This window comes from Artemia sp. Qi Xiang Cuo, unplaced genomic scaffold (assembly GCF_049724085.1).
Source record: "Artemia sp. Qi Xiang Cuo unplaced genomic scaffold, ASM4972408v1 HiC_scaffold_22, whole genome shotgun sequence".
NCBI classification, from domain to species: domain Eukaryota; kingdom Metazoa; phylum Arthropoda; class Branchiopoda; order Anostraca; family Artemiidae; genus Artemia; species Artemia sp. Qi Xiang Cuo.
The window spans coordinates 5,729,433-5,742,173 of record NW_028297431.1 but is presented as its reverse complement, the minus strand read 5'-3'; the positions used below and the strand labels follow the sequence as shown (position 1 = coordinate 5,742,173).

At 34.0% G+C, this 12,741-nt stretch overlaps 1 protein-coding gene across 1 annotated transcript in view; it reads right to left on the bottom strand.

The window, feature by feature from the left end:
• LOC148939089 (DNA mismatch repair protein Msh6-like) overlaps window positions 1-12,741 on the bottom strand; it is a 113,068-nt gene that overhangs the window by 84,167 nt on the left and 16,160 nt on the right. The window contains exons 3-6 of the mRNA XM_089107303.1: window positions 9,821-10,037; window positions 6,206-6,448; window positions 3,947-4,176; window positions 1,234-1,378 (exon numbers count right to left, since the gene is read on the bottom strand). Coding sequence (XP_088963429.1) covers window positions 1,234-1,378; window positions 3,947-4,176; window positions 6,206-6,448; window positions 9,821-10,037 — 835 coding nt within the window. The remainder of the gene's footprint in view (window positions 1-1,233; window positions 1,379-3,946; window positions 4,177-6,205; window positions 6,449-9,820; window positions 10,038-12,741) is intronic.

The following is a 12,741-nucleotide window of genomic DNA, read 5'->3' as shown; positions in this document are numbered from 1 at the left end:
TACATTATCAAATGTCCCCTTTAAATCAAGAAATACTACACACAATTTACCTTCCATCTTATTAATAAACTTATCAACTAAACACTTCAATGTAAAAATTTGATCAATCGTACTATACCCCTCCCTTAATCCTGACTGCTCCACAGCCAGTCTTTCACTTTTCTGGACCCAACTTCTAAGTCTGTTATCTAATACCTTCACCATTAGCTTTCCTAGTGTGTTATCTAAATGTATACATCTATAATTTTCATAATTACCTCTTCCGTTGTCTTCTGCCTCTCTAATTCACTCAACCAGGTGTCCGCGGGCTTGTCTCCCTTCTGCTAGAACTTGAAACCTTTTTCGCAAAAAAATTTGCTATCATTACCCTTTGATGCCTGCTCTATCTCCTTAATATCTTCTTCTTCTTTCATCTTCTTACACTTTCTTACTACTTTCTTATACTCTCTCCTGATTCTTCGGTATGTCAATAACTTATTATCAAAAGTCCCTGGTCCCTGAAATTTTTTTCAGAAGGGGATTTATAAAAATAAACTTCAAACACGCATAAAATATTTTTTATATTCATTTTTGTAATGTTTTTACGAGTCCGTAAAACATTTCGAAGGGGGTTCAAACCTCTCAGCCCTCCCCTGGATACACCCTTGAGCTACAGTAAATACAGTGATTAGGTATGACCCTGAAAACTGGACACTCCTAAAGGCTGAAGAAGATATATCAAATGTTTTTTCAGATGAATTGGCGAAGGACAGTTTTAGATGCTAACCGTTGACTGACCATTCATGAAACAATCAGTGGTACGAAAAATATGTTTTGATCCCACTTTCTACAGTAATAATTAAAGAATTTTTAAGATGGCTAGACCATGTTATAATGATGAAGAATATTAGATTGCAAAGATTATGATTTTTGGCCTGGGGCAAACAAAAAAAAACCCGGTCGTCTCCGGATACGTTGGGTAGAAGTCACAAGAAAGAAGTTAAAGGAAATGAGAACTTAACGACAGCGGGTAAAGAGTAAGACTTTGAATATACTGGGCTGGACGAGGAGTGTGCGCAGTTGTGTTGGTCTCAGGCGGTTCGGTGCTGTAATGCATTGTATACCGTATGAATCCTTAAGTCTCCTCCCTTCTACTTACCTACAGTTAAATCTCTCAACGTTTTTGCGTATTTTTCGTTTTACTTTTTTTTTCTTTAGGTTATCAAGATAGGAAGAGCAAAGAAATTATATTACCTTTAAATAAATCTAAGATTTCAAGTGAACTCTTAAAACCATTTATTGCTGACATTAGCGCATAAATTTTCTTTTTTGAGTACATGGCTTCTTCAAAAAAGATGGCTCTGCTATCTGGATGATTTAAGCTCTTACCGAGATGACCCTGCAACATGAAAGAGGGTTTAAACTCATGCTTTAGCTTATTGAACGCAAAAGGTTTGCAAAAAGTTAAACACACAAAAAAAACTAGTCAGCCCAGAAATAAGCTCTCTGGATGTCTAAATAAAAAAGAAAGAAAGAAAAAAACACCGAAAACATAGAAATTAAATGAACATTTGAAGAAAATCGAAAGTGAGGATGATTAGGAGGGTGAGGGGTGTTAAACTTCGACCTCCTCCCTAGCGAAAGTGCCTTAGCCAAGATGAGTTGTTCTTATTAACGTATTTCACGTAATTTTGTAAGAGAGTTGGCTTAGACCCCCCATCAGGGAAAAAAATATTTGATTGACTCCTTTACTGCTTTCCTAATACAAAAAGGATATTTTAAGAAATATAAAGTTATTGCAAAACATTTTTGACTGTGCCTCTTGTTAAAAGGATGGTTAAGATAGGGTTTTCTACTTGTGAAACAAACTTTGTATTTGTTGCTTCTATTTCAAAATTAAATCACCCCCTCCCCCAACAAAACTTTGCAACCTCCGCCTCTTATCGTAGAGTAGTAAGTTAGTACTTATTTAGTGTTCCTTAACAAAAAAAGAATCCGTAAATGACATAAAAAAGGTGGAACCTTTTCAGTCGACAAACAAAGCATTCCCCTCCTCCTACATTACTCCTCCTTTTATCTTCTCTACTATTTATTTTGCTATTATGGTCAGTGTTTAACCACTTAATTTAGAAACATTAGTTTTATCATTAACGAGTTTATTATTAACAGAAATGTTAGCGAGTTCTACTTTTATTGTTGTTTCTTTGCTTATCTTTAATATTTGACACATATAGAAGATATGTGTCATGTGTCATGTGTCAGATATGTGTCATGATATATGTGTCATAGATATGTGTCATGTGTCAGATATGTGTCAAAACAGTTACTTTTTATTTTTGGAACAAAAGAAAACGATGAGGATACAAAGTTTAATGCGTAGTTTTTTTCCAGTTTCCATTTTCCATCTGTCTCTACCATGAATCTTACAACTTGTTTAAAAATCAAGAACCTGCAAAGGTACTCAGAAACATATAAATACCATGAATCTACAAAGGTACTTGGAAATTTATAAACACCAAGAATCTATAAAAGTACTCGAAAAATTATCAATACCAAGAATCTACAGAAGTAATAAGACATTTAAAAATATCAAAAATCTAAAAAGGTACTTAGAAATTTACCAATACTAAGAATCTATAAAGGTATTTAGAATTTTATACCAAGAGAAGAAACTACTCTCAAATTGTCAAAAAGTTTTCTTTTTTAAGAGGACTTCAAATAAGGAACTTTTAACTTTTAAGAGTCTGACTCTTCCTCTTCGGAAAATTTAAGACCAATTAAAAATGATAACTGCAAAGACAAGCAGAAATAAATGGTACAAGCTGTGCAAAAAATTTTGCTATAAAAGAAAGTAATTTGTTTTTTATTTCACAATTAATAACTATTAATTTAATGACTTAATGACTAATAACATTTAAAAAAGCATGGGTATGTACGATTTAATAACTAAGAAAGACACATTTATAACTTTGCAGTTATTTTCATGTATAATATCAGATATTTTTAGATTCTACTTCAAATCACAACTCAAAATATACTACTGATACTACTACAACCAATCACCGCAGCACCAAGCCACCTGAGGCCAACACAGCTACACACGGTTCTCCTCCATCCCAATCTATTCAAAACTCAGGTTGTAAAGCTTTAAATAGCTATTCTCCTTTTCTGGACAAAAATAAAAAGGGGATAGAGCCAATCAAATACATGAATAATAAGTTTAGAAAATTTCAATCCGTCTGAAACGTTACCCGGTACTAGTATAATAAAGCCCCTACCACTCAAGTTGTTCATTCATTGACGCATTATAGACCCGGGTTTTTCGATAGTTTCTTTCAGCTTAGCGTGAGAGAAGACAAAGAAAAGTGACAGAATAAATGAAAAATATATATTTGCACATTAGGGAGGGGGATAAAGTATTTGGACAGCTTGAAGTTAAAAAAAACAATTCTTACTACATCATATGCAAAATGATTTTACCTAACACATTAGGAATCCAGACACGCTATACTTTACCCCCCCCCCTCTATTGTGCAAATATATATCCTAAATTTGTTTCCAAAGTATTATATTTTTATCATACTTCTGTCTATTTCATTAGAGTTGAACATCAGAGAAACATATTAGAAGAAGAACATAAGGTAGGGCGTATATCATACAAGTACCTGTTGCCCTTTTTCTAAAAACAATGAGAGAAAAAAAACGACTTTTCATATATATTTTTAAATAAGGGAGATACCAGGGTATAGAGAGATGGCCATAGACAGAAAAAGATAAAAGTCAGAGAAAGATAGGACAAAAGATATAGAGAAAGAGATACATGGGACAAAGAGAGAGAAAGGGGAGGGGAGAGTCAGAGAAAGAAAGTGAGAAAAGAGCAATATGGAGTAGAAGAAAGAGAAAAAAAGGGGAAAAGGAAAAGATAGAAAGAGACAAGTTTTTACATAGTAAAAAGTAAACAGCATACCTGGCTATGAATTTTGCTAACAAGCCTTTCTAAATCCGGTAAGGTTTTCATTAATTTTCTAGCATCTGAGAGTATTCCTTGAAAATTTAAAAGGTCTTCAACTGCCATCTGGCGATCCGTAATGGCTGAGACGCTGCACAAGGGATTGCAAAGCCATTGCTTAAATAAACGTTTACCAAAATGGGTGGTGCAGTGGTCCAGTCTCTCAGAAAGAGTACCTTCAGTGCCACCTATAAAATATGAATATTTACCCAGGATAAACCGTAGGTAAATTCCCCAGCTGTCTTTAAAGGGTAAACACTTACACGTGATAATCCCATAATAACTCCGTATACACTACGACAACAAACATAAATATATATATATATATATATATATATATATATATATATATATATATCAGTGATAGAAAATTGTTCATGTTTGAAAGTAGAAAAATAAAACTGGATAAAAAAGATCACAGGTCTCAATCTAATGAACTATTTCTATAAAATTTCATTATTTATAAGGAACAATAGCAGGTAAATTACATATGCTACCTGCAAAATATAAACATTTACACGTGGTAAATTTCATATGAACTATGACAAGTTCGTAGTTCGCAATCGCGGTACTCAGAAAAGAGGGCATATTGAGGCTTCCTCACCTAGTTTCAAGTAGGACCACTTTTTCAGTTATATATAGAGGGGCTAAGCTTTAAATTCAGTTTGTCCCAAGTGTTGAGGAATTACATATCAATCAATTTAAATCTGAGCTCTGTATGGGGCTACTCGGCCATTATATCCTCGAAACAGATTGAGGTTGAATTAAACTTTATAATAATGTCTAGAAAAAACAATATTTATTAACCAAATTAAACAAAAAAATTTTCTTAACTGAAAGTAAGGAGCGACATTAAAACGAACATAAATTATTCCGTATATGAAAGGGGCTGTCCCCTCCTCAGTGTCTCGCTCTTTACGCTTAAGTTTCTTATTGTTTAAAAAAATTGAGTTGTGAGAAAGAGTCAAACTTAAGCGTTAAGAGCGAGGCACTGAGGAGGGGACAGCCCCTTTCATATGCGGAATAATTTCTGTTCGTTTTAAGTTTTGATGTCGCTACTTACTTTAAGTTAAATAAAACTTGTTTGTTTTTTATGTTATTTCTGAACATTTTTGACTTAATTCAGGTTTTGATTTTGGCTCACCGTACATGAATAATTAAAACAAAATGTGCATATTAATTTTACTTTTTTTGGTTAAATGGGGTTCTCGAAAGTTGTTTAGTTTTATTTACGAAAGTTTTTTATTAGTAATAGATATACGTAACTTACGAATTAACTTACGTAGCGAACTTCTATATTCGTATATTTTATTACCTATATTAGGGAGTTTGCCCCCTAGTCAATACCTCGCTCTTTACGCTAAAGCTAAAACTTTGTTCCAATTCTTTAAAAATAACCCCTTAATCACAAAGGCCTTTAAAAAGAATAAATAGCTCTTATGAAAGTACTAAGAAAAACTTTAAAGTAAAGAGCGAGGTATTGTCTAGGGGGCGAACCCAATCACATACGTAATGATTCCTGTTCGTTTTAAGTTTTGATGTTGCTCCTTACTTTCAGTTGAAAAACTTGTTTTTTTATTTAATTTCTAATCGATTTTTTAAATAATGCTGGGAAATCCGGTGCCCCCTTCATAGCAATGTCCCTTCCCCATGAAAACTTCCTCCACGATTTTTTTAAACCTTTTGGCAACAAGCTTCAATTAGAAAAAACATTAATAGAGATTAAATTTAAATATTAAAACCCGGCTATTTTATTATCTAAATGTTCTCTTCGTCACTCAATTAATAGATTTTTTTAACTTAAAAGATGTTGATTCTGGGTAAATTATATTTTTTATTCAGCTTAGTTTTATCTAATTTGTACCTTCAATATAAACCAAAATTATGTTTTAAGTATTAATGAAATTTGCTCTTAAATACATTTTAATCTGTAGGCCTACGGTTAAAACCAGGTACCAATCATATCCATTATTATCTTTTCCAAAGATAGTCAGCTAGTTCCCGACCATCACAAGAGAGTATACGTTACGTTTTTTTGTGCCTGTCTTGAGCAAAGATCTGTGGCTACGTCGGTCCTCCACGCAACCAAGTTAAGGATTCATGCCCAACCTTTAATTCCGTAAAAGCAAACGATGGGAAAAAATTAATTATGGGAAAGGTTAAAATATTTCAATTTCACAACAAGTTTAGCGTTCTGAAGTAAAGAAGTCACCTTACATTGGGCGTTGTTTTCAAGAACATCGAGATTTTTCATGGTAATGGCATCAAGCACCATGAATCTACCAAAAGCGTCCATTTTCTTATCGGGGGTATATTCATCAACAGGGGTATATTCCATAAATTTTTTCATTGAAAACAGTTCCTGGTCCAACTTGCAGGTCATAAGATACCATGCAATCCCACCAAGAGATTTGACAGCTAATGCCTTATCTGCTTTGGGATTAAGGCCAAGTGTTGAACCTAGAAATATGTGAATAAAGAAATATAGAAAAATTCTATCACTCTTAATCATAGAAAAGGTACAAGGCCAATAATAGCAAAAGACACTGGATATATTTCCAACGAATACTGACGAACAATGAAGAACCTTAACCACCCAACATGGAACTGCGAGACAGGTTATTTAGCAAACTTTAAACATGCCTCATTTAGTTTTATTGAACTTAAAAAAACTATGATCCTAGACGTTGCGACGTTTCAAAGACGTTGGAACGTCTTTGTTTCATTTCTGCTTCCCAAGCCGGCATGTGCACCTATATATTTTTAGGGGGGGGGGGGTGAAAATGCATGTTTTTTTGGGGGGGGGGGCTGTTCCCACGATGATTATTGTGATCTTCTTGATATTGGATCTTCCTTCTTATTTTTCTCACTTTCTTCTTATTTTTTAATATTTATGCTCAGAAGATACTGTGGCCATTAGTCCTCGATCTCTGCCATTTCTTTTGTTACCTTTTCGGGTTTTAAACATTGGAGATTTTTCTATTTTGGAAAATATCCAACTTTCTATCTCTTTTCTATTTATATTTCTTCGACTTCTAACGAATTATGATTTTGTTTGGTTTTTAACAGTCCCTTTATGGAAAAACATTTTCTAATACATTAAAGGAAAGTAGCTAAGCTAGGCCAATCAAACTAAAGAGGTTTTCAGGAATTAAAATGGGATACTGGGGATATCTAATCAAAGTCAATTACAGGATTTAAAATGGGATAATCTACTTACTTATTTTTGCGAATCCACCTATACGTAAAGAGTAAAATGGGTATAAAAAGTTGGAGCTGTTCCCGTGCTGTGAGATGGTTTGGGGTCTCGGTTCCGTCATAAGCACCTTCTTCCGTCACAATCCCCGAAAGGAAAACCCGGATTGTATGGCCTCATAGAGTCGTCATGGTGGACTTTTAACGAGTTTGCCTTGCCGGAACCGTGGCTGCAGATGGCGCTGTAGGGCGACCATGAGGTATGGAACCCCTTGAAGAAATTACAGCCTAGTAAACAACATGGCATTTGTACTAGTTATATCGGAAGCTACAGTGATGACAGTGGTCAAGAATGGTTCTGAAACGTGAGGTCACCGAACGGAAGTGGATTTGCTTTGTGTTTTACAGAGGAATTTTCTAACAATTGTTTTGGGCACCAATTTTAAACAGTAAACTGTACAAAAATGTTATTCTATTCCCCTTTCTAGGGCTATAATGAGAAAAAGGTTTAGATGGCTATTACACGTTCTGCAGATGGAGGATGACGAATTGCCAAAGACCGTCCTTTTTGGTCAACCATCTAGGGCCAAACGAAAAGGAAGTCATTCCTTAATTGAGCTAGAGGAGGTCGTAAGGAAGGATTTAAGGGAAACTGGAACTTCATGGGCGGGCGTAAATAGGGGGGCTTTAAATATATTGGGAAGGAGGTGGAGCGTAAGTAGCTATGTTGTCCTCAGGCAGCATGGTGCTGCAGTGAATTATTACTATTAGTAGTAACAGTAGTAATAATTAGTAGCATATTAGTAATTAGTAGTATAGTAGCAACTAGCAGTAATATTAACTCTGAATTAGCATCTAGTTGACATATTTGCTACTTTGAACAGAAACGTATAGAAGAACTAATTTTAGGGAAAGAAGGGGTTAATTAGACGCTTGAAGAAACTTTTGATTCGTTCAAAATGCTTGATTTAGAGGTGTCTCAAACGGAGTAAAAGGTGCTATGGTTCCGACGCATATAAGGTATGTATGTAGTAAGAATAATTCAATATCATTAATTCTAAAATTTATTTTTAAAAGAAAGGAATTGCAGTCTATTTTCACACCTTTTCCTCCTAGGTGTAAATATCTGAGCATTTATTCGCTATTGTTAATGTTTAACTTGCCAGTGTTTTATTCTATGTATGGTATCACTCCCCTAGTTCTTATTCTTAAAACAATTCAAAAATTCACTTTATTATATTTATTCAATTTTAATTTTGTTGTTGTTTTTCCCCGTTTCCCCATTTGGGCAAAATTTCCCCCATTTTTGCCGTGTAGGTTTTTGCAGCAGGCCCTGCTAGCTTTGGGTATACTACTGATTATTATTTTTTTATTTATTTTGATTCATAGTTAATTGGGAGCTACTACTACTAATACTATTCAAAAAATGACAAGAAAGAGATTTTTCATATCTGAAACTCGCTTTTTTCTTTCAAGTTCGAAGAAGTGTCAGCTTTCAAGCTTTCAGTTTTCAGCTTTCAAGTCTTTTCAAGTGAAAAGACTGTTGGACACAGTCTACGGGGATAAACCCGCACAGATTCGTTCAAAAAGAAACACATTTATATATTTTTAAACGAGATTCCGCTAAATTCGACATTTTATAATTATGAAAAATTTTTACTAGGCGAGTTTAAAAATTTAAAATGATATTTAAGAATATTATTTAAATATGAATTTGTAAATACTACATGACATATCTAATTTGTATAATGACACTCCCAAGTTTTATTCTCATTTAGTAAAAAATGTTAATAACAGATAAACAATTATTAACAATAATAGACAAACAATAATAATAGTAACTAACTAATAAAAATAATAAATAATATAAAAATAAAATAATAATAATAACTAATAATAGGTAAACAATAATAATAGATAAACAATTAGTAACAATAATAGATAAACAATAATAATAGTAACTAATAATAGTTACTAATAAAAATAATAAAATAATAAATAATATAAAAATAATAATAATAATAATAATAATGACTAATAATAGATAAACTATTATGTTATTAAAAATTGTTGCCAGTAGGGGTCATTCTGATAGTCATGATCCAACAAAATTCTTTCATCTTATCAAAACACAATATTCCTGTTTGAAAAATAATTTACAATATACTTAAACATCATAACGAAATATTTTATTAGTTGCATATTTATAACTAGCGGGGCTGTATCCAAGGATTTTTTTTTGGGGGGGGGGGATTCATTTTTGTTACATTTTTGCCAGACATAATTTTTTTTTGGGGGGGGGGCTCAAACTGCATACCCCCTCCCAGGGACACGGCCTTTATAACTAGTTAAAATTTTACACTAAGAACAAAACCAAACATAAACAAAGAATAATTTGAAATTGAAATGGGACAAAAACGGTAAAAAGACATATCCTGCCCCCAAAATCCTGACTATATACCTAACAGCAAGCCCCCTCTTATAAATTAAACGAGCCACTATATCTTCGTGAAGTCATACATTTCTGGCTATGGCTTTGTGCTGAATTGCATAGTGACCAATGGCCCTATGCAAGGCCATTCAAATAGCTCAATCCTAAAATGCATAAAATAAAGAATAGTTTGCAAAAAAGTATACCTTCATCCAAGAAGGGAACAAGTCCTTTTGGCCAATTGGTTTTGCCAACTTCTCCTGGTTTGTCGCAAAAATAATCCCCTTCAGCTAAAAACTTCAACGTCTTTTCGGCATCCCAAAATTCTGTATTTGGTGTCAGGGCTTCAAGTGCATTGCTGCCAAGTGTTATCAACAGCACATGGTGCGTTGTCTTCGAAAGATTTTGTTTCTCGTAGAGAGCCTGGAGGTCAAAACTTAAATTCAATTTTCCAAATCAACAAAAAAAAACATCCTTTAGTTCAGAGTCAGCTCAATTTCATTAATTTAAGACGCATCTCAAACAGAATAAGAGACACTTATTCAAAAAAAAAAAAAAAAAAAAAAAAAAAAAAAAAAAAAACTAGATGTACGACAGACAAGAAAAAAAAATTTAAATAGTCGAGAAAACAAGGGTAATACGAGCCAATGTACAAAAAATAAAAGTACAAAAGCAGATATTTCGACAAGAATGTCCCCCAAATCACCTTCAGTGCTAAAAAAATAAAAAAATAAGAGTAACCTTTTGAAGTAAACTCAAACAGTGCAGATGAGACATTTATGAGATTGAGATACTCAGCAGATAAGAGTTTTAATTGTGCTCTGTTTGATTTTACTTAAAAAAAACATAGTTTCCTTCTCTCTTTTGAGCACTGAAGACGGCTAGGTTGAGGTCCTTGCCGAAACATTCGTTTTGGCGCTTTTGCATCTTTTCAGTCTTTTGGCTGATATTACCCTCGTTTCCTCGACTATTTATAATTAAATTATTATTTAATTTATTTATAACTAATTATATTATTTTGTTTCTTCTTTGTCATACTTCATGTATAGCCAGTGCGGTCTTAGAATGTGTTTAAAAGCACTAGAAATGACGTAACATGCAATTAACCAAAAAAACGGATAAAGCCATGTTTAAAAACAACAGTTATTGTTAGTGTCTTACGTTTTTCTTTATGTTTTTTTATATTTTATTTATGTTTTTTTATAGTGTTTAGCCAAAATATTCAGGCTTTTATTATTATTTGTACTAAAGGTTTTGTTTTTGCAGAGTACTCTATTTTATTGAAAGTTTTATAAGTTTTATAAGTTTATAAGACAGTGTTGTCTAAGCAGTTATTTACCATGTGTAAGACGCACCTGACGAGATAGACCAAAGGACTAGAAGCGTTTGCCAGTAGCAGAAATTGTAAAAAAAAAATTAAGCGGAATTTACTCAACGAATAACACTTTCTGGTCGAAAAGAGAAATTTGAAGATCTGGTCTAAGGTGAAATTTGGCAAAACAATAATAGTTTCAACGATTAGATAACTTAAGAAATTTAGTGAAAAAAAAAAAATCAGACAGGGTAAAGAGTAAGGAGATGGGGGAAAGCTAGAGCGTTATTGGTACTTGAAAAATTTGATCGGTAAAGGTGTTTGAAGAACCAAGGGCATTGAAAATGAAATATGATTGGAGGAATTACCAAATAGCAGTGCAGGAATCAAGTAGCAAGGACAGGGAAACGAAACTGTGATTAGGGGAATTACCAAGTAGTAGTACAGGAATGAAGTATCAAGGATACTGAACAGGAAATCTGATTGGAGGAATTACCAAGTAATAGTGCAGGAATGAAATAACAAGGATAGTGGACAGGAAATCTAATTGAAGGAATTACCAAGTAGCAGTGCGAGAATGAAGTAGCAAGGACAGCAAAATGGAAAACTGATTGGAGGAATTACCAAGTAGTAGTGAGAAGAAAAATGAAATCTGATTGGAAGAATTACCAAGTATTAGTAGCCTACAGAAATGAAGTACCAAGGACAGTGAACAGGAAATCCGATTGGAGAGATTACTAAGTAGCAATGCAGGAATGAAGTAGCAAGGACAGCAAAAATTAAATCTGACTGGAGAGATTACCAAGTAGCAGTACGGGAAGGAAGTGCCAAGGGCAGTGAAAACGAAATTAGATTGGAGGAGTTTCCAAATAGCAGTGCAGGAATGAAGAAGCAAGGGCAGCGAAAAAGACATCTTATTGGAGATATCACCAAGTAGCAGTACAGGAATGAAGTACCAAGGGCAGTGAAAGGGAAATGTGATTGCAGGAATTAACAAGTACTAGTGGAGGAATGAAGTACCAAGGACAGTGAATAGAAAAATCTGATTGCTGGAATGGATCAAGGCGAAACTGAAACAACCACATTTACATAAAAACAACTATAAAATAAAACATCCAGAACGTGATTTTTACGCCTCCGTATATAGTTATGCAGTTTCGGTAGTAGCGGGCACCAAATTAAAAAGACACGTGGTTACAAAATCAGTAAAAAATAAGCTAAAAACATATGGCACTAAACTGCTTTAAGAGGATGTAAGTTTCCTTTTTAGGTATCATAGGCAGCGCGTTAGCAGTGCCTAAGTAAAGAACGATGTGGCTACAATGTGCTTTTTTGTTTCTTTCTTCGACAGGCACTTCGTATCGAAGGAAATGTCGTAGAAACTTTGAAAAGGGCTCATTCGCTTGGAAATTGGGGTGATTCCCCCAAACATATCCAATCAAAATTTTGAGATAGCCATTTTGTCCAGCGTAGTTGATTTCCCAATACAAAATGTGTTTTTGAGGAGAACACTCCCCCACAACCCTCAGGGCAAGGGTTTTAAGTTATGGCCTGGGGAATATAAGGTTTTTATAGGAGGCGTTGTCGTAGAAACTTCAAAACAGGCTCTTTCGATTGGAAACTCAAAGTGCTAGTCCCCTTTTTAATAGTCAAAAGTGATTGGAAGGCAACTAGCCCCCTCCCCCCTCACGCCCATCATTCCCCAAAACATATCCAATAAAAATTTTGCGATAGCCATTTTGTTCAGTGTAGTTGATTTCCAGACAGAAAATATATTTGTGAGAAGGACACTCCCCTCACATCCCTCAGGGCAAG